The following is a 20,662-nucleotide window of genomic DNA, read 5'->3' as shown; positions in this document are numbered from 1 at the left end:
CTGGTATGGAGGGAAGGTCTTACGAGGAAAGGCTCAGGGAATTGAGGTTGTTTTCGTTCGAGAGAAGAAGGCTGAGAGGTGACTTAATAGAGACATATAAGATAGTCAGAGGGTTAGATAGGGTGGACAGTGAGAGTCTTTTTCCTCGGATGGTGATGACCAACACGAGGGGACATAGCTTTAAATTGAGGGGTGATAGATATAGAACAGATGTCAGAGGCAGTTTGTTTACTCAGAGTAGTAGGGGTGTGGAACGCCCTGCCTGCAACAGTAGTAGACTCGCCAACTTTAAGGGCATTTAAGTCGTCACTGGATAGACATATGGATGAAAATGGAATAGTGTAGTCAGATAGGCTTCAGATGGTTTCACAGGTCGGCACAACATCGAGGGCCGAAGGGCCCGTACTGCGCTGTAATGTTCTATGTTCTAAACATCTATATAAATTCAATCTATTGTTGAAATCTCTTGGGTTGAATTTTATGTCACAGGATAAAATCTTGGAACTCCCACCCCACCCCCACCACATCCTGTAAATGAGTAAAACAAAATGGGTCCATCCACTGATAAAGCCCATGGTAACCTTGATGCACTATCAATTACGCAAAGACGAGAGTAGGATGTAATCAAGACTTTATTACACTGAGATGTGTGGCCTCCTACAGCAGCTGTACGGGAGCGCACATATTTATACTCCACCTACCTGGCGGAGCCAGCAGGCAGGGATCTACCCGCGTACCTGTAATACAGGGGCCTTACCATAAAGCACCTGTAACAACATCCTCTATATACAATATATACATCAGTGGTGACTATCCCAACATGGGCACTTCAGAGAGCCCCAATGTGATCAAAAGCCGATCAGACATCTGCCTGGCCCGTTGCCACTCCGAGCTGCCAGTAGGTCCCACGGAGAGTTAAGTGGGGCAAGCTGGTTAGAGCCAACAGGCCCTCGGCCCCCTATCGGGAGTAAGCCCTCACTGCCAGTGGCGCTCACCATTGCTCACGTGGCACTAATCATATTCTTAAAAGCAGTGGTGACATGAGCCCCTTAAATGACCACTTTAAAGTCTCAATTTGGTGTCTGAGTGGGAAAGCTCTCATCCTTAATTGCGGAATATCAGGTCGGCGATGGGCACTTCATGCCATGCCTTCCCTCCCAATATACAACCCTTTCCACCGCTTAGCCCACTCTAGAGGATGAGGTCATTAAATCTCACCCATTGAGACTAACCATTAGAAACTCATGATAGCACTGGGATATAACATTTTTCTTAGCATTCTCTTTTTTTTTTTCTGCCTGACACTGAGGAAAATACCACTGTTTCAGCTCTGAATGTAGCCCCTCCTATGGGAGCAATCCCACCACAGCGGCCACTCTAATCCATCAGGTTAAAAGTCACGTCAGGTCAACTTGGATCAGTATCTCTCTTAGTACACCGTATTCTTTGCTACTTAATCAGATAATCGAGCATTCACTAGGACATAGGGGTGGCACAGTGGTTATCACTGCTGCCTCACAGCTCCGTGGTCCCAGGTTCCATTCCAGCCTCGGGTGACTGTGTAGTTTGCACTTTCTCCCCGTGTCTGTGTGGGTTACGGGGATAGGGTAGAGGCATGGGCTTGGGTAGGATGCTCTTTCGAAGAGCCGGTGCAGACTCAATGGGCTGAATGGTCTTGCTGCATATGGACATGGAAAGCTTCAGAATCTGAGGAGTCCCAAATACTACACAATTATCAGCAAACATCGCCACTTCTGACCTTACGATAAAATGAAGGCCATTAATGAAGCAATTGAAGATGGTTGAGCCTAGGATGGTTGGCCTGAGGAACTCCTGTGGCAATATCCTGGCACTGAGATGATTGGTCTCCAGCAACCACAACCATCTTCCTTTGTGCTAAGTATGGTTCCAACCAGTGGAGAGAATTTCCCCTGATTTCCATTGACAATAATTTTACTGGGGCACCTTGATGTCACACTCAGTCAAATTATATTTTGATGTCAAGAGTAGACACTCTCACCTCACCTCTTGAGTTCAGCTCTTTGTTCATGTGGACCAAGGCTGTAATGAGATGAGGCACTGAGTGGAGGAATTGTATTTCTGTGTAAATGCTGCTTGCTAGCACTGAAGGCAACACCATCCGTCACATTGTAGGTGATCAATGGTGGACTGATGGGACAATAACTGACTAGATTGAATTATTGTGGATAGGACATATCTGGGCAACTGTTCACATCGCTGGGTAGAAGCCAGTGTCATAACTGAACTGGAACTGCTTGGCTTGGGGAATAGCTAGTTCTGGATGCAATTCTTCAGTACTATACTGGGATGGTGTCAGGGCCCATAGCCTTTGCAGTATGCAGTGCCTTATCAGCCATTTCTTGATATCATGTGGAGTGAATTAAATTGGCTGAAGGTTGGCATCCTGTCGTGTTGGGGACCTCAGGAGGAGGCCGAGATGAATCACCCACTCAGCACTTCTGGCTGAAGGTAGTTGCAAACATGGGTGCCAGGCTAGCTGTGCCAAGGGGAGTGCCACCCTGCCCAGTGCCGACCACCCGGGGAACTCCACTCCCCAGCGAGAGCCCTGAGGTTCAATCATGACTGGTTCACGGCTTTTTGAGTCGTACCAAACGGCACCCAGTTGAGACCTCGATGGCGAGCCTGGTGAATCCTGGGCCCTGGGTGAATTTGAAGACAAGCAGGATGGTTGAAATAATGGGTTTAAGAGTAAGATTCTTGACTTCTTTAAGACCTGGAATCAAATATTTTTGTATTCCATAAGGTCTTCTGCTATTTCTGTTGCAATCAGTCAGTGAATTAATTTTAATCTGCTAGTCACTAAATATGTTGTTTTTTGCTTATTGTACCTCTTTATTTTCTTTATACACAAGTGTCTTTTCAGTTTGAAGAGCATGCTGCTGAATTTCCCATTCTTATCCGACAACCCCCAATGCCACGGTTGTTTGATCCCGGACAAGGTAAATTCACTTTGAATTTGGGCTATGAACATTTACATCATATTTCTTCATCAAATAACAAGCTTTCTCTCTCCTTAATCCAGACAGAGACATCAACTCCCTGGTAACCATTACAACAAAGACGTTCTTAAGATATCATAAGCTTCGAATCTTGATAGATAGCATTCGGAGATTTTACCCAAACATGACGATAATCATTGCAGACGACAGTGAAATTCCTGAAAAAATTGAAGGACCCCACATCGAACAATACCTGATGCCATTTGCAAAAGTACAGTAAAGATATTCAATTTATAGCCAATACAGACATGAAACCAAATTTAGATTTCAAAGCACAATTCGATTAATTTGTATCGTATCTGATTTCCAGTTTTTGTGACCTATTTCCTACAACCTCAACATTCCTAGTACCAACATTGCCCATGCATTGTCCATTGTTCCATTGTACAAATCAAGTTTATTAGAGATTATTTTTAAACCACCCAAAGGAAGTGAAAATTCAGTCAAGATGGAGTTTCATTTGTTCTGAGTCATGTTTGACCCCAGGCTCCAGTATGATTCCAGTGAACTGTAAATACCAAGCAAGTGCATCATCACAGTTCACCTGCTCTGGAAGGATAAGCAATTGGTCAATTCACCTACTGAGCCTGCCAACAGGGTGAATCCTGAGGAGCCAGGATTAGCCTGAGTTGACCTAAGCCACCTACTCCTCTTGAGATATTCAGCTAAGCAAATGTGAAAAAGTCCAGCCATTGGGCAGCACGGTAGCATTGTGGATAGCACAATTGCTTCACAGCTCCAGGGTCCCAGGTTCGATTCCGGCTTGGGTCACTGTCTGTGGGGAGTCTGCACATCCTCCCTGTGTCTGCATGGGTTTCCTCCAGGTGCTCCGTTTTCCTCCCACAGTCCAAAAATGTGCAGATTAGGTGGATTGGCCATGATAAATTGCCCTTAGTGTTGGGTGGGGTTACTGGGTGATGGGGTTACTGGGTTATGGGGATAGGGTGGAGGTGTTGACCTTGGGTAGGGTGCTATTTCCAGGAGCCGGTGCGGACTCGATGGGCCGAACGGCATCCTTCTGCACTGTAGATTAGATGATTCTATGATATCATTGCAATGTCAAGTTCTGATTCTCCGAATTGGGAGATCTAAGCAGCAACCCCCTCACACAAGCTTCAGTGTTTTCTTAAATCCGTTCCTTCCCTTTGATCTCTCTACCCTCTAGTGTTCATCCAATCTCCCAGAACTGATCAAACTCCTTTCTTTACTTTAACTCATATTTTAAAAGTAAACTTACCCTTCTTTGCCTCACTTACTTCCAACTTTTACAACTTGTATATGCCCCCCTTTGATCAAAAACAACCCACGTCAAAACTAGTTCTTTTATTGCCTTGTGTAAATTCTTGAAGTTCCTCATGGTTTATTAACATATTAAAACCGCTTCTTACAGTTGTTTTGGATTCTTGCTGTCATTCTGCCCCTCCATCCAATAACAACAATCACACCCCCTCCAATCTGTTTTCCAGTACACGAGTAATACAACAGTGATATTATCAAATGAAAAGTATTATGGGTGTGATTTTGTGGGCCTTTTCAACGTGCACGCAAATCTTGTCATGGCGACTAGCTCTCTCAAGAGGGTCATAATAGGATATGCAGCCCCCCTGCTCCCCCCCCCCCCCCCCACCCCGAGCGGCATAATCAGGTTCCGGCCAGAAGTTAAATGTATTTTAATATCATTAAGTGACTTACAGCCATTGCTTCAGGGAACATTAGCTGTCACATTAGACGGTGGAAATCATAACAGACTATGAAAAATAAAAGACAGTTATGAGGATTATGCCAGGACCAGGGGGGGGGTGTATAGTCCTGGCACAGCCCCAGCACCTTGGCAATGCCATCCTGGCACCCTGGCAGTGCCGCAACCATAAGCAAAAACTGCACATGGGCCTGAATTATCAGGATGCCAAGCTCTCAGCGCCCATAGCAGAGTCGATGGGGAACATAGCCCTGCGGACTCTAATAGGCCTATTGCCATTTCACACTCAAATGAATACTGATTGGTAGCAGGTCGAATTTCTGCTGCACGTGGCTGGAAACCCAATCGTGGCTCTCCAACCCATCCAGGCGCAGCATTGCAGTGGCCAGAAGAGGTACTGCAATGCGTACCTGAGATTAAGTCCCGGGAACCTTAGTTCTGCTAATTACCGGGGGTCCTAGGGAGGAGAGAGTGTGGTTTTCCCTGGGAGGGGGGTGATCCCAAGGGGGGCAATTTCACTGACGGGTGGTAGGCTAGAGGGGGGGATGCTGTACGGATGGAGGGCCTGAAGCCTAAAGTTCATAAGGGGAGGGCTCCGCTAGTCTTCCGGGGCTGTCCGATGGAGATGCACCCCACTTCCTGTGCAAGTTGAGGGTGAGAACTTCAGTTTCCCACTCTTAGTCATCAGACACCAGCCAGCCGAAACGTTGAGGCTTGTAGGAAAAGGCCCTGAAGTGGTCATTGAGTGGCCAGTTAAGGGCCTTAATTGGGGCATGGGCGGGCTTCCTGCCCAAGGCCCTATATGCCCTGCTGTAAAATCGTGCCAGCTTAGGGATCCCGTAAGGGATTCTGTCCACTACCTACCCCACCCCTCTGAAACCACTGGGTGTGGGGGGGAGCATAAAATTCAAACCATATGGTAACAACTTCAAAATACAGAAGATTCATCTGTTTTCCTTCTTAATTGAAACATTTTGGAGGCTACTTTTATCCACGATGAATCAAACAGATCCATCTGAGAGGTATTGGGCTAGGAGTGTCGGGGCAATTAATATTCAGGTGATGCAAATGGGCCAGCACACGGCCCACGTGAAGCCCGAGAAATTCTAGGCCCCGCTGGCATCTGATTCGCTGGGACCGTGATTTGCATTAAAAAGCTTTGTGGTGAATGTATTACAGTACATTACATTGTACTATGTTGATGCCTTTGTGGGCTCCACCTATGGACCATTGTATTACATTACATTGTATCATGTTGGTGCTGTTGTGGGCTCTGCCTTCTTGAGGGGAGGTATATAGAGCTGCTGCCCTGCAGGTGCCTCTCAGTGCAGAGCAGTCGCAGGCAGGCACAGTTCTAGCTGATTAAAACCACTGTTCACTTCAACTCTCCGTCTTGTGTGAATTGATGGTCGCATCAATTTAATCTGCTACATTATCGCGATGGAAGCAGCCCTCAAACCTGATCGACTGGAACTCGACCCACAGGCCGCTGAAGCCAACGGGATTTTTTTCACACTGGCTCAGCTGTTTTGAGGCCTACGTCACCACCTCCTCCTTGCCCTCTGTCACCGACTAACAGAAACTGAGCCTCCTCCACGCCCATGTGAGCCACAGAATCTCCGTGTAGATCGAGGAAGCGACCACACACGCAGATGCGGTCGCAATCCTGAAGCGGCAGTACGTGAGGCCGGTGAACAAAGTGCCCATGTGGCATCTCCTCACCACTCGCCGGCAACGCCCCGGGGAATCACTGGAGGAGTACCTATGCGACCTGAAAGTACTCGCACGAAGCTGCAACTACAAGGCCGTCACGGCCTCACAACACATGGAACTCGCCATCTGGGACACCTATGTGGCTGGAGTCTGGTCCAACTACGTCAGACAGCGTCTGCTCGAGAAGGGCGCCCTCGACCTAGAAGAGATGGTAAAACTATCCACCTCCTTTGGAAGTAGCTTTTCAGAGCCTCACCGCTTTCCCCTCCGACCACACGACCCCCCCCCCCCCCTCGTGGACACCCGACCAGAGGGTGGCCCAGCCTGTGCCACGCGGCTGCCCACCCAACCCGGGGGAGCTGCCCTGCTATTTCTGTGGCCAGCACCAGCACCCCAGGCAGCGTTGTCCGGCTCGGAACATGACCTGTAGCGACTGCCGCAAGAAAGGACACTTTGCCAAAGTTTGCCTGTCCAGATCCAAAACCTCTAAATCACAGACCAATTTTCAGACTCACGGGCCCGCAGCGTGGCTGCGCGCCTGCTGGCACCGCCCCTTCCAGACGGGCATCTGCCTCGTGCTGCCCATGGGGGCAGCCATCTTTGACTCTACCCAACACGTGCGACTTACGGGGGCCGCCATCTTGGGCCACCATCTCCCACATGGCAGCCATGTGCGACTCATGGGGGCCGCTATCTTCATTGCCGCCTGACACTTGCGACTGACGGGGGCAGCCACTTTGGGACAACCCCACCACCTCCGAAAACGCCGGCTACCTGAAACTCGGCGCCGTCACCCTTGACTAGTCATGCCCAAGCACCTCAGGAACTCGACGATGACCATCCGGGTCAATGGACATGAAACGCCCTGCCTGTTTGACTCCGGGAGCACGGAGAGCTTCGTACATCCAGACACAGTAAGACGCTGTTCTCTCCAAATTTCCCTCATCTTCCAAACAATCTCCCTCTCTTCCGGATCGCATTCAGTGCAGATCCGGGGGTACTGTGTCGCGAACCTCGCGATTCAGGGTGCCGAGTACGCCAATTTTAAACTATATGTCCTCCCTGATCTCCGCGCTCATCTCCTGTTGGGACTGGACTTTCAGGTCGACCCTCCCCCGCTCTTTGCGAACCTCACAGCTGACTGTAAACCCGTCGCCACCAGGAGCAGGTGGTACAGTATCCAGGACAGGATTTACTACTTTTAAGTCCTAGGTCCAGCAGCTCTTGAGGGAGGGATCTCGTGTCCGTTCTGCCTGATGACACCGGGGTCTGTGCTCCTCCGAAAACACGTGAGGAGCCATAAGTCGAACCGCCTGGCCGAGAGGGTCCAGCTCCTTCACGCCAACCCCCAGTATGCCTACGTGGCACACCGCGACGGCTGACAAGATACAGATTCCCTCCGAGACCTGGCACCCGCAGGTTCCCCTACGACCATCACCTACCCCCCCCCCCCCTCCACACTACATCGAACAGCGCCCCCGCCCATGCATGGCCTACACCCCCCCCTACACTCCCTTTCCCCATCGCCTATCTACAGGAATGAAGCTCCAGAAGACATGCTCCTGGAGTCAACACCCGTGCCCGCAGCGAAACCAGAGGCGATCGCAGCGCACGATCAAGGCGCCGGAAGAATCAACCTGCGAACCACTTCACCCCCGCTGGACTTCAATTTTTTTAACAGGGGATGAATGTGGTGAATGTATTACGCCAACCATTCACCACTGCATTACATTACATTACATTGTACTGTGTTGTGGGCTCCACCTATGGACCATTGTGTTATATTACACCGCATTGTCTCATGTTGGTGCCTTTGTGGGCTCCGCCCCTGGCCCCGCCCCCTTGAGGGGAGGTATATAGAGCTGCTGCCCTGCAGGTGGCTCTCAGTGCAGAGCAGTCGCAGGCAGGCACAGTTCTAGCTGATTAAAACCACTGTTCACTTCAACTCTCCTTCTCGTGTGAATTGATGGTGACATCGAGCTTCACAAGCTGGAGCAGCGTTTAAGCGTTCTACTCACCACAGACTATGATTCCAGCCAAGAAGATGGCAGCTAAAAGAACAGGCTCCAGATTCTGGGAGTTGGAGATGGATAGAATGCTGGATGCCACTGTGGAGAGGAGGGTCACCCTTTCCCCCAAGGTGGGCAGAGACTCCAGCCCATCCTTCTCAACAGAGCCTGGGATGAGGTGCCAGTGCTGGCACGCAATGTCGTAAGAAGCTGAACAATCTCCTTGGGCAGCTTGATGAGTCATCGCCTCCGTGGCATCACTCCTGCCCTTTAATAATCTTTATTGTCACAAGTAGGCTTACATTAACGCTGCAATGAAGTTACTGTGAAAAGCCCCTAGTTGCCACATTCCGGTGCCTGTTCGGGTACACTGAGGGAGAATTCAGAATGTCCAAATTACCTATCGGCACCTCACACTCTGTCACACACAATCACACTCTCTCACCGACACACACACACACAGTGTGTTGCACACACAGACACAGGCAGATAAATCAGCTTGTCGCAAAATGGCCACAATGGGGAGCCCCCCCCCCCACCCCCCGTGACTCTTTCTTTCCCCCCCCCCCCACCACCTCCACTCCACTTCTCTCCCCTGCCTCCTCCCTCCTTCCCACCACTTCAGCATCCCGGGAACAACAACCCTCACCCCACCCCCACTCCCCCCCACCGAGGGTCCTTACACAGCTGTGAGGGGATTGTGGGGGGGTCAGAAGGGGTCTAATTGGACGGCTCTTTCCAAGAGCTGCCGGTCACAGGCTGGGGGTGACTGTCTGGCTGGATGGTTCCCTGGACGGTGGATCACACCCACACGGGCAATAAATAAGAGAACTTAATTCCCTCCTCACAAGAAAAACGGGAGGCCATTGATTCCAGTGACTCCTCGAGCTGTCCAATCCCCAGGATCATAGACTTCCCCCCCCCCCCCCCCCCCCCCGCCAAAATCCCCCATCGCCCCAACCCCTTCAAATCTAACACAACTCCCTTTACGATATCTCGCCCCACCCGGGCAGTCTGTCTCGGTCAGCTCTTCGGCAGTGGGAGGGGGCACCCTGCGATTGGACAAGTGGACTGCCCACCCTCCTCCACTGCCACTGGGCACGGAGGTCAATTTGAACAATCCCCAACAGAGCAGCACTCCAGACGGGCTGATACCTCCCTCCCTCCCCACCAACTGCACCCCTCCCCCCAAACCCCATCCCTCACAGTGGGTGTTTGGGGATGAACCGTGAACCCATTCCTTTCCAAATCTGTGGTGGGTAGAGGCTCTGACGTAGGAAGCCATTGCAACCAGTCAGGCCGATGGGCGATCGAAGGGTGGTGGGGGGGGGGGGGGGGAGGGACACGGGGTTTTTTGGAGACAGTCTCCAGTTTGTAGGGTTCAGGGTGGACCTGGGCACCTTCTGCACAAAATAAAGCTTCAAGGACACGGGTTGAGCAGGATTGTCCAAGGGAGAGAGTCTGAGAGCGTGCCCCCTCCCCCACCCCCAGCGTCTCACTATGTCCTTTTTGTGTCGCCAAGGATAAGGCAGCCCATAACCGCCGCGAGCGCCAGGAGATGGGTAGGGGAGTCCCAGATATTCGGATCCACAACCCCTCTGGAGAGAGGGCTCTGCAACTCCCATGGGAGATCGAGGAGAGGGCAGTGGCTGTGACGGTGGTCGGCATGCGGTAAGAAGGTGAAAGCCCAGTGCAACACAGATGTCCCTATACCAAGTGGGTCACCCCTCTCCCACAGACCAGTCCTTCCCATGATCTCACCCCATGTCTTTTGTCTTGCAGGATCACCATCAGGCAAGGCTGGGCCATCCACTGTCGGACCCTTATCCTCTCGTCCCTCAGGGTCACTGTCCCCCAGGCAAATCCCCAGCTCGCCCTCGAGCACCACTGATGTTTCGACACTGCTTTCACCAGTACCATCCTCCGTCGCAGAGAACATTATCTCAGTGGGTAATGTTACTGATCAGGCTCCTGGATCACCCTCTGGTGAGCGGTACACGCGGTATTCCCGATCCCAGGGAACAGCTGTCGTCCAGATACATGTCGTGCTTCTGGAAAATATGATCCCATCACTGGTGCAGATGCAGAAGCAGAACCAGGATTTGCTCGGAGGGGGTGTCCAGTTCAGGAGCAGGATATGATGCCGACAATGCATGGCACCCAGGCTAACACAGAAAGGGTTGCATCCACGGTGGGAGGCCAGGGGCAAGACATCAGAGCAATGTGTCAGGGTATCCAAGTCTTGGGGCATACTGTGCTATCCATGGCTGAGGTACAGGACAGGAGAACCCAATCACAGGTGGACATGTCCCGGATGCAGGAGCACATTGCTGCGGTGCTCCAGAGCTTCGCCCATTCACAAAGAGTCATGGCTGAGGGCAGAAAAAGCATTGGCCAGGTACTAACTAACCTTAACCAGTCACTCAGGGACACATCACAGGCAGTGAGGGATATGGTTCATGGGATAGATCCCAGTCTCAATGCTCCATGGCTGAGGGCATCAAGACCATGGCAAAGATGAGGACGGGCCTCCAAGGCTGCAACGCCAGCTGATGGTGGCACCTACGCAGCTCACTCCAGCTTCACTTCCGTCCCATGGAGTAGCATCACTGTAAATACACAAGGGGTTAATGTGAACACACTACACCTAGATAGACACTAGAGGGAGCACCAGAGACATGACACACAGACATTCAACCAATAGGCCAGTAAGATAGGACACGACCGATAGGCATTCACGACACACACAGAGGTGACACCACCACAGGAGGGCATTACACCAACCCATATAAAAGGACACAGCAGACACGAGCTTCCTCTTTCCAGTGGAGACTCTCGGTGAGTACACAGGGTTGATTTGAAACACATCACACCCACCACCTGGATTGTAGCAGACTGGTTCATCAGTCTGAGTAGCTATAGCAGGATTAACAGGAGAGTCGAATCCAAGTAGGAGAATTGTTAACAGTTTAATAAATGTGTTAAAGCTATCTCCAAGTCTGAACCTTCCTTTGTCAGAGTGCACACCAAGGAAGCAGCTTATGCTACGTCAAGAGCATAACAAAACACCCACATCCCGTTAATAAATTTTTAAAATCTCATGACAGCTGGCTCATCATGTATCGATCACAACTCCATAACAGCCTCCCAGTACATGCAAGTGCCGCTATCTGTGCTGATGCAGTGAATGTCCGATCCAGTGGTTAGGCCTCTTCATTAAAGCTCTCCTGTTGCTCTCTCTCTTCATCCTGGTCCTGCTGCGACCGGGTAACCAACATTTTTTTGGGTGCCCAAAAAACGTAAGGAGAGGGTTGGCAGAAAGATGGTGGAATGTGAAACAAGGTGTTCATGGTTACATCGTCGGCAACCTGCTCATCATGCCAGATCTCAGGATGAGCATCAACTCAAAGTTGAGAAGGGGCATAAGGCAGGAACACACTATCAGCCTCGATTTTCTTAGCGATACCTGTCACCATGGGCTCTGCAACAGCCAGTCTCGTAATGCTGAGAGGCCACAACCTCTGTAGGGTTTAGAAGATGCCAACGGCTGTGACTCTTAACAATTCTGCTTTGCTACACTCTATCGTGTACTAGCTTGTCCTGCAAGAAAGAGGGCAGAAAGCCAGTTATTGTGTCATACTGGGCGCGATTCTCCGCAAATGCCGTTTCCCACGGCAGCCTTCACGGCCACTTCCGGGGCTGATTCTTCCCCCCCTGGGCGGGGCTAGGAGCGCGGCTGACGCGGCCGATGACGTAAGCCGCGCATGCGCAGTTGCCGTCTTTCTCCTCAGCTGCCCGGTAAGACGTGGCGGCTTGATCTTGCCGGGCGGCGGAGGGGAAAGAGTGCGTCTGTTTTGGACGCTGGCCCGACAATCGGTGGGCACCGATCGCGGGCCTGTCCCCTCCCGAGCACAGTCGTGGTGCTCCCGTGCCAATCGGGCCTCTAGATGCCCCAAACGGGAATATGGCGCCCGTTTCATGACGGCAGCGAGCAGGTGTGTTTGCTGCCGTGTTGAAACGGGCATGACGGCCTGGTCGCTCGGCCCATCGGCCTCGGAGAATCGCTGTTCGCCGTAAAAAACGGCGAGCGGCGATTCGTGGCGTGGTTCGGGCGTGGGGGGGGAGAATAACGGGAGGGCATGAAAAATGTCGGGAGGCCCTCCCGCTATTCTCCCACACGGCATGGGGGGCGGAGAATCATGCCCACTGTGTTTGGGTGATCTGCCTACCATAGCTGAATAGCTGGAGCTATGTGGAGGCATTGAGTGGTGGGTGGAACGCTGGCAACATTGGTAGGTGAATTCTGGGTGTCAGGAACTGCTGCTGGATAAGTGTTGAAGGTGATGTACTTTGAACAGCATGAGTGGTTGGTGGTGGGGTGGGAAGAGATGCCATGTGAAGGGGCTGGTTTAGCTCACTTGGCTAAATCGCTGTCTTTTAAAGCAGACCAAGCAGGCCAGCAGCACGGTTCGATTCCCGTACCAGCCTCCCCGGAGAGGCGCCGGAATGTGGCGACTAGGGGCTTTTCACAGTAACTTCATTGAAGCCTACTCGTGACAATAAGCGATTTTCATTTCATTTTCATTTCATTCACTGACATTGACGACCCAAGTGAGTTTGTTAGGTCCTGGAAGATAGATGTTAGGAATTGACATCCGTCACTATATGCCCCCACTCCATTCTGAGGATGTTCTTTGAGCTCTTCCTTCTTCCCATGGCATCGTGACATTTCTCCTCCTGCCCACCTCCACCACTAATGCCTCCAGTGCCAAATCAATCATTCTGGAACCCCTTTCTGCCTTGGTCTTCCATTTTCCACGTTGTAATTTGCAGCAATATTATTCAGTGCAGCTTTTGTAAGAATGACAGACTGCCTTTAAGAACAGAAGGCTGACTGCACTATGTACTATTCACACAATGTTGCAGAGCCCTTACACAGTGCAGAGGCAGCCAGAAGCAGGGCAGACTCTTGGCCCTACACTGAAATCATAGTAATGAGGTGGCGGCACCAAACGCACATGAAGTTCACTCTCATGAAAGCAGCAAGGGCACGTTGCAAATTGCAACCCCGGCTACCAAAAGGCTGTCAGCCAAATTGCAGGTCACTATATCTGCTGGTATTAAGACTAATCGTACCTTTTTTCTATACTTTATTTCCGTTTGCTTCATTAGGGTCGAAGGGTTCAATCCCTTAGGTGATTTGCAGACTTTCAACAATTCCTGTTCTCTGTTAACTGGCATTTCAGGTTTCCCTGCCATTCCGCATTTTGGGCAGTGCCCTTCATCACTGAAGACTGAGATTTTGCAGCTGATTTAGAGGAACAGGTGGGAACCAGGGGAGGGGGGGGGGGGGGCGGTGGAGTACCAGAGAACAGACAGACTTCCTGCCATTGCTGTCACTTAACCTTACACAAAATCATTCTTGCGGCAAGAGTGAGATCAAACCAATTCCGAAGAACCAAATGATCCGCATTTAATTGACCTACACCCTCTTGCCATTTTCTTCTTCTCAGGGATGGTTTGCTGGGAGGAATTTGGCAGCGTCTCAAGTCACAACTAAATACCTTCTTTGGGTGGATGAGGATTTTTTGTTCACAGAAGACACAAAATTAGAAAAGCTGTTGGAAGTATTGGAAAGCACAAGCTTGGATGTGGTAAGCATGGAACCGCAGGCGTGGGGGGGGGGGGGGGGGGCGGAGGTGGGGGGTGAAGGCAAGTAGTTCAAATATCCCAGTCTGACGAACATTTCAGTTTGGTACATTCCAAAATGTAACCTTTGTTTGTGATTTCCGTCTATTACCTTGTCATTCAGTCATTCCTAGAATGAGATGTGAAAATAATTTTGTAAAGGTTACATTTACCTCCCAAAAGCTGATGAGTTTGGTTCAGCTACAAGGCTAAAAAGCTGAAAATCTGAAATGGGGGCTCAGCTTATCTCAAATCCACCAACTTAATATTTCAGCAGAGGTGGGACAAGGGATTTGGTGGAAGTAACCAATTCTCCTCAGGAAGTGATTGGTTATTTAAACATTGTTACGATGTTGAATGCCTTCATTTTAGGTTTCCCTGTTTCTCTGGCCTTGTGGTAAAAAGGAGACAAGAAGGGTTGAATATATAAGGAAAGTGTCTTTATTGAACTGACTTTGGGCCAAGAGGTGCAAGAGAGTGGGGGCTGGATTCTCCATTTCAGCAACTAAGTGTTGAAGCCAACGGAGCATGTGTGGTCTTTTACAACCAAATTGTCTGCGTGAAAACCTCACCGATCCTGGGGCCAGTGAGGGACTAGCACCAGCGGTGGATGCAACTGCCGGCTCCCATGCCGAAAGCATCCGGATCCCTGGCCAGCCAAGCGCACGCGCACGGCTTACGACCTGCAGCAGTCACGCTGTACAATATGGCACCGGCCATGTGCGGACCTCACCCACCATCCGTGACCCCACAGCACACCCCCTGGCCACCCCATGGTCATCCCCACCAGTCCCCCCAGCCCACACATAAGCCCTCTCCGACCAGCGGCATGGATCCCGGCAGAGTGTGGCGGCGCTGGACACAGTCCGCAGCCGCCACGCCGGGTTCCCGCACGGCTGAGAGCACATGTGTCCTACACCGTCAGGAACTCAGCCCATCGGGACGGAGCATCGCAGGAGGGCCAGCCGATGACGCACCAACACCTTTGTAATGGCATGCAGAGCGCGGCACGATGACGCCATTTCCGAGGGAGCGGAGCGTGGCTGACCAGAGTCAAACCGGCAGCGGCCGCAATTTAGCCAATGGAGTTGATTCTCTGCCCGATCAGCAATTACAATATCGCCGTTGGGCAACGGGGAATTCCGTCCCTTAACTATGCACTCCCTCCGTGTTCGTCTCCAACCCACAGTCAAATATCCCAAACATCTCTCCCAGCTCCCCAGCTCATCACCACTAGACCTATCAACCTCAGTTTGGCTATATTCTTGTGCTGCAGGCTTTCGTAACCAACAGGGTTGGTTATGAAACGGAGTCCCTTATCAATCAGGGATCAAAATAAAAAGACATCCTGCAGTTAGAAAATGCAGGAGATTCCAGAAACCCATGCATCCAAGCTCCTAGCTCAGTGTAGTCACAATTGTAATGTAGGAAATGTAGCAGGAAGCTAACAGGATCACTGACAGTAATGGGGTAAATGTCTAGCTTCCATCAGCAAAGGCCTGAAAGACAATTAGCTGAAATCATGTAAAATTAACTTTCCAAAAGTTTACTCGCTACTTGGTAAATGAGATCCTGAAACGCTTTTGAGGTGGTGAATGTGAAAAGGATGGGCGGGATTCTACGGTTCCCCAGCCCAGCCGCGTGTTTCTCGGGATTCTCTATTGCCGCCGTTTGTCAATGGGTTTTCCCTTGAAGCCACCCCACCCCCACCATGGGCTGGAGCGCGCTGTCAGCACAAACAGAGAATGGCAGCGGCCGGAGAATTCCAGCCACTATTTCCACTCGTGGGTGAGTCCTGGACTAGGGAGAACTGTTTGAAAAATAGGGGATGCAGTTATAGGACATATGTACAAACATCCACTTCTTCAAACTTGCCCGAAAGACAATAACATCGGCGGCCCCAGGTTCATAAGAAAAATAGATAATGCATTAAAGAAACAATGTACAACTTCTCGAATGACAAGAAATATAATTTTCCGTAGGTTGGTGCCTCAGTGAATGGCAATAAATTCCAATTTAAGCTGTGGTATGAAAAAGGAAACGAGGATGATGGAGAATGTTTGTTTTCCAAGCCTGGTGGCTTCCATGCACTGGATGGGTTTCCACACTGTGTGGTAACCAGCGGTGTTGTAAACTTCTTTCTGGCCAGGACAGCGAAGATACTGAGTGTTGGATTTGATCCTCGATTGGCAAGAGTAGCTCACTCAGGTAAATGAACCATTTGCTTGTGCTGCCCCAATGTTAATGATGCAACTAGATGGTGATAGTCAGGTTTTATTCAAATTTGCTTGTCCTGATGTCTAGATAACAATCTTGTTACCCTCGACATGGTACAAAATGTACCATGAACTGGTGGCAGGATTTTCGAGGCAAGGTGCGGCTGGGAACAGGAAAGGGCAGGCCTGGCATTTCCCGCTGCTGATGGCTTTCTTGCTTGTTCGCGGCATGGTCCAGAATCTTGAACATTTCCCAGAAGGCCAGGTTGTGTTCAGACAGTAACCTGCCCACAAGCAGCAGGTAGCCAATTGAGCTAATTAGGAACCACAGTCAGGCCTTTTTCTTGTTCCATACGGTAAATGATGTCTAAATAGCCAAAACGCAGCCAGAGGAAGTAAGTGGCTTCCCAGTGGAAGACCAGGATCGGCCCCTCTGATTACTTAGAAACCACTATGCTCCCACCTCCACCATCACCCCTACACTGCTGCCAAAATGATCAAAGCTGCAGCCTCAACCCACTCTTTAGAGGGGCTACTCCTCCACAATGGTGATCTGCCATCTGTCGCCATTTTTACTTCCATATATTTTTAAAATAAATTTAGAGTTCCCAATCATTTTTTCCAGTTAAGGGGAAATTTAGCATGGCCAATCCACCTACCCTGCACATCTTGGGTTGTGGGGGCGAAACCCTCGCAAACATGGGAGAATGTGCAATCTCCACACGGGCAGTGACCCAGAGCTGGGATCGAACCTGGGACCTCGGCGCCGTGAGGCAGCAATATTAACCACTGTGCCACCATGCTGCCCTACTTCCATATATTTTTAACGTGCTGAGAGAGAACCTCCATATTGAGACACACTCTCTCTTCTATTGGCCCTTCCGCAACACCCGCTATATTTATTGAACAGCAAGCACACCCTCTGTCCGTCAGTTGACCAATCCTACAAAAATCATTTTTTTCTTTTTATTTGTTCATAGGATGTGGGCGCTGCTGGCTAGCAAATGGACAAACCCTGCAAATAGCGACTGATCGGTCAAACATCAGTTGGTGGGGAAACGTATAAACACAATAACATTTGAATCAAAATTAATTGACATTTGGAAAAGTTGAGTCTAATAAATGCAAGTCAACACAGAATGGTGCATAGGAAGGGTTATAGTTTGGCAATATTGACATACCAGTCTGGTGTTGCTTCATTCCCACAATGCCTCACCCTTGATCACAATGCAGACTCACCTCCTGATTGTCTCCAGTCGCCTCTTGCCACTGAATTCAGGTACTGTTGCTTTGGGCCATACTGACAATGTTCCGCTCCCAATCACAGACCAGCTGTGGACCTCACCGGGTGCCTGGAGGGGCTCTGGAAACCTTTAAGCAAATTAACTTGTGCTGTTGAGATCAGTCAGGTCCCCAAATTACCAGCTACCAAACTACCACGGTAGCAAAGTGGTTAGCACAATTGCTTCACAGCTCCAGGGTCCCAGGTTCGATTCCCGGCTTGGGCCACTGTCTGTGCAGAGTCTGCACATTCTCCCGGTGTCTGCGTGGGTTTCCTCCGGGTGCTCCGGTTTCCTCCCACAGTCCAAAGATGTGCACATCTTGTTAGTCCAAGATTAGTTGGATTGGTCATGCTAAATTGCCCATAGTGTCCAAAAAAAAGGTTAGGTGGGGGTTACAGGGATAGGTTGGAAGTGTGGGCTTAAATGGGGTGCTCTTTCCAAAGGCCAGTGCAGACTCGATGGGCCAAATGTCCTCCTTCTGCACTGTAACTTCTATGATTCTATGTTTGAGGCTCACGCCCAGAGATACCATTCTACACATTTTAAAATCAGAAACAACGTTTTGGAATAAAGAAGATCTTGTGGATCACAGCCAGCCAAAATTAAAACTTAATGAAGTTAGCTTGGTATATTTTTGAAGAATGGAGTTTGTTAAACACTATTTTCCCAGAGGTCATTTAATAGAAGGAAAACATTTCATAACAGCATGGATTTGTGTGTGAAAGAACTGGGCTTGATAGATTGATAATGGTCTTTTTCATTCTGTGCTATTTTATGACTAAATTTAATTTTTATATATCAATGATTTTACCAACAAAATTGAATTTGAATTATTCCTAGAATTTTTCATTGATGCCCTTGGCAGACTACTTGTGGGATCGTGCAATGATGTCACCATCAGCCATCAGGCGAAGAGAAATACGGAAAATGTTTCAGTGAAAGCAGTTGAACAAAAATATGCAAAATTTAGACGGCCCACTAAACATGACACAAACTACAAACTTGCTCTACATTATTTCAAAAACCACTTAAAATGTTACACCAGGATTTAATGGCTATGGTTCAACGCCACCTCAGGTTACCCATGTACAGTGACGACACCGAGGCCAACTTCATCGCTACCTCAGTCAGCCTTTCTACTTTCTTTACCCCCTCTATATTATGATGCTGCTTCTTTGATATTCATTCCTGGATGAACTGGAATTTCCTGCAATTCAACTTTTTTCAATTTCTTTCACGGAAGGTGGGTTTCACTGGCAAGGTCAGCCTTTGTTGCCCAGCTGTAATAGCACCTCCCCCCCTCCCCCCCCCCACTCTCCCCTCACCCCCACCACCCCATCACCACCACGCCGGATACCAGTTACTGTCTCAACCAAACTGTTCGGAGACTCTGTGTCCTACTTGACCACGTGCTGAAGTTCTGACTACATATCCTGTCCATCACCAATACCACCTGCACCAACCTCTGTTGCTTGAGCAACTGCTGAAACGTTCATCCTCCTGTGCTATCTCCAGACTTAATGATTTGAATACTCTCCTCACTGACTTCCCATCTTCCCTAAACCTGATATCATCTGAAAATTTGTTGCCCATATTCTAACGTCTGGCACACCTCTGTGCCCACAAACATCCACCAAAGCTTCCAAGTCTCACCCCTTCCTTTCCCTGTAAGTTCCTCCAGCTCAAAAATCCTCCAAGAATTCTAGGTTTCTCCAGCTCTGCCCCCTCCTTGTCCATCCCCCACTTTGTTCATCTCAAACTAGCAGATGTGCTCCAACTTTCTTATCCATTACCTCGGATATTCACTCCCTAGATTTCTCTTCTCTGGCATGCTCCTTACATGTTCCCTCCCTAATGACTCCTGCTTTGGACTGGAGCCACCTGTTGTTTGATAAAGTTCCTGTGACGTACCTTGGGGCATTATACTATGTAGGCTACTGTATAAATGGAAATTGTTGTTGATATCTGATTGCACTTCTGCTGAAGCTCACTGGGATTCTCATTATGCTAAAGACACAAGGTGCTGTTATATTTAACTGTCTTTTCTCTTCATGTCACTTGATGAACTTTATGTTTTAATAAAATACAGTGAAGATTGGAGATCAGAAGGAACATTCCCCAGTTTTTTTCCAATATTCACTGTGTCCTCATGATCCACTGAACTTTGCCACAAACCAAGGAAAATCTCTCCAATAATTCCATGTTTTCAATGGTTGGAGAGAAGCACTTTCTAGCCAAGGGTCAGTGCAATTGGCTGGTATGGGGAGCCTATGCTGATTTTCCCTTTGCCACCGAGTAATATGATGGCATGGAACGCACTCCCAGCTATGGTAGTGGAGTCGGACATGTTAGGAACTTTCAAGCGATTATTGGAAAGGCATATGGAGTGCACTAGAATTATTAGGAGTAGGTTGATTTGATCTTAGTTTCAGACTAGTTTGGCATAATATCGTGGCCGAAGGGCCTGTACTGTGCTGTACAGTTCTATGTTCTAATATATCCCAGTGGTTAAAAACCCGACTGCTGCCCGGGTTGAAAGAGTTGATAAAAGTAAGATTGAGATTTTTTAAAAATAAATTTAGAGTATCCAATTCATTTTTTCCAATTAAAGGGCAATTTAGTGTGGCCAGTCCACCTACCCTGCACATCTTGGGGTTGTGGGGCGAAACACACGCAAACATGGGGAGAATGTGCAAACTCCACATGGACAGTGAGCCAGAACCGGAACCTGAAACTTCAGCAGCAGTGCTAACCACTGCACCACCGTGCTGCCCACAAGATTAAGATCTTAAGAACATCAGACCTACTGGTTTGTATTGCTGAGTGTTAAATCAGTCAGTTCAATAGCGGCACGGTGACGCAGTGTTTAGCACTGCTGCCTCACGGCGCCAAGGACCCGGGTTTGATCCCGGCCTGGGTTCACTGTCCATGTGTAGTTTGCACAATCCCCCCGTGTCTGTGTGGGTCTCACCTCCACAACACAAAAAGATGAGCCGGGTAGGTGGATTGGCCC

General features: G+C 49.5%; 1 protein-coding gene across 2 annotated transcripts in view; it reads left to right on the top strand.

Moving 5' to 3' along the window:
* Window positions 1–18,888, top strand: part of LOC119954521 (beta-1,4 N-acetylgalactosaminyltransferase 2-like) — a 46,091-nt gene extending 27,203 nt beyond the window's left edge. For both annotated transcript variants that reach the window (XM_038779814.1, XM_038779815.1), the window contains 5 exons: window positions 2,895–2,981; window positions 3,065–3,252; window positions 13,976–14,116; window positions 16,133–16,358; window positions 18,490–18,888. In XM_038779814.1, coding sequence (XP_038635742.1) covers window positions 2,895–2,981; window positions 3,065–3,252; window positions 13,976–14,116; window positions 16,133–16,358; window positions 18,490–18,701 — 854 coding nt within the window. In that variant the 3' untranslated portion in view covers window positions 18,702–18,888. The remainder of the gene's footprint in view (window positions 1–2,894; window positions 2,982–3,064; window positions 3,253–13,975; window positions 14,117–16,132; window positions 16,359–18,489) is intronic.
* The last annotated feature ends 1,774 nt before the right edge of the window (window positions 18,889–20,662 follow it).

Source organism: Scyliorhinus canicula, chromosome 19 (genome assembly GCF_902713615.1).
Source record: "Scyliorhinus canicula chromosome 19, sScyCan1.1, whole genome shotgun sequence".
Taxonomy (NCBI): domain Eukaryota; kingdom Metazoa; phylum Chordata; class Chondrichthyes; order Carcharhiniformes; family Scyliorhinidae; genus Scyliorhinus; species Scyliorhinus canicula.
This window is presented reverse-complemented; position numbering and strand designations above follow the sequence as displayed.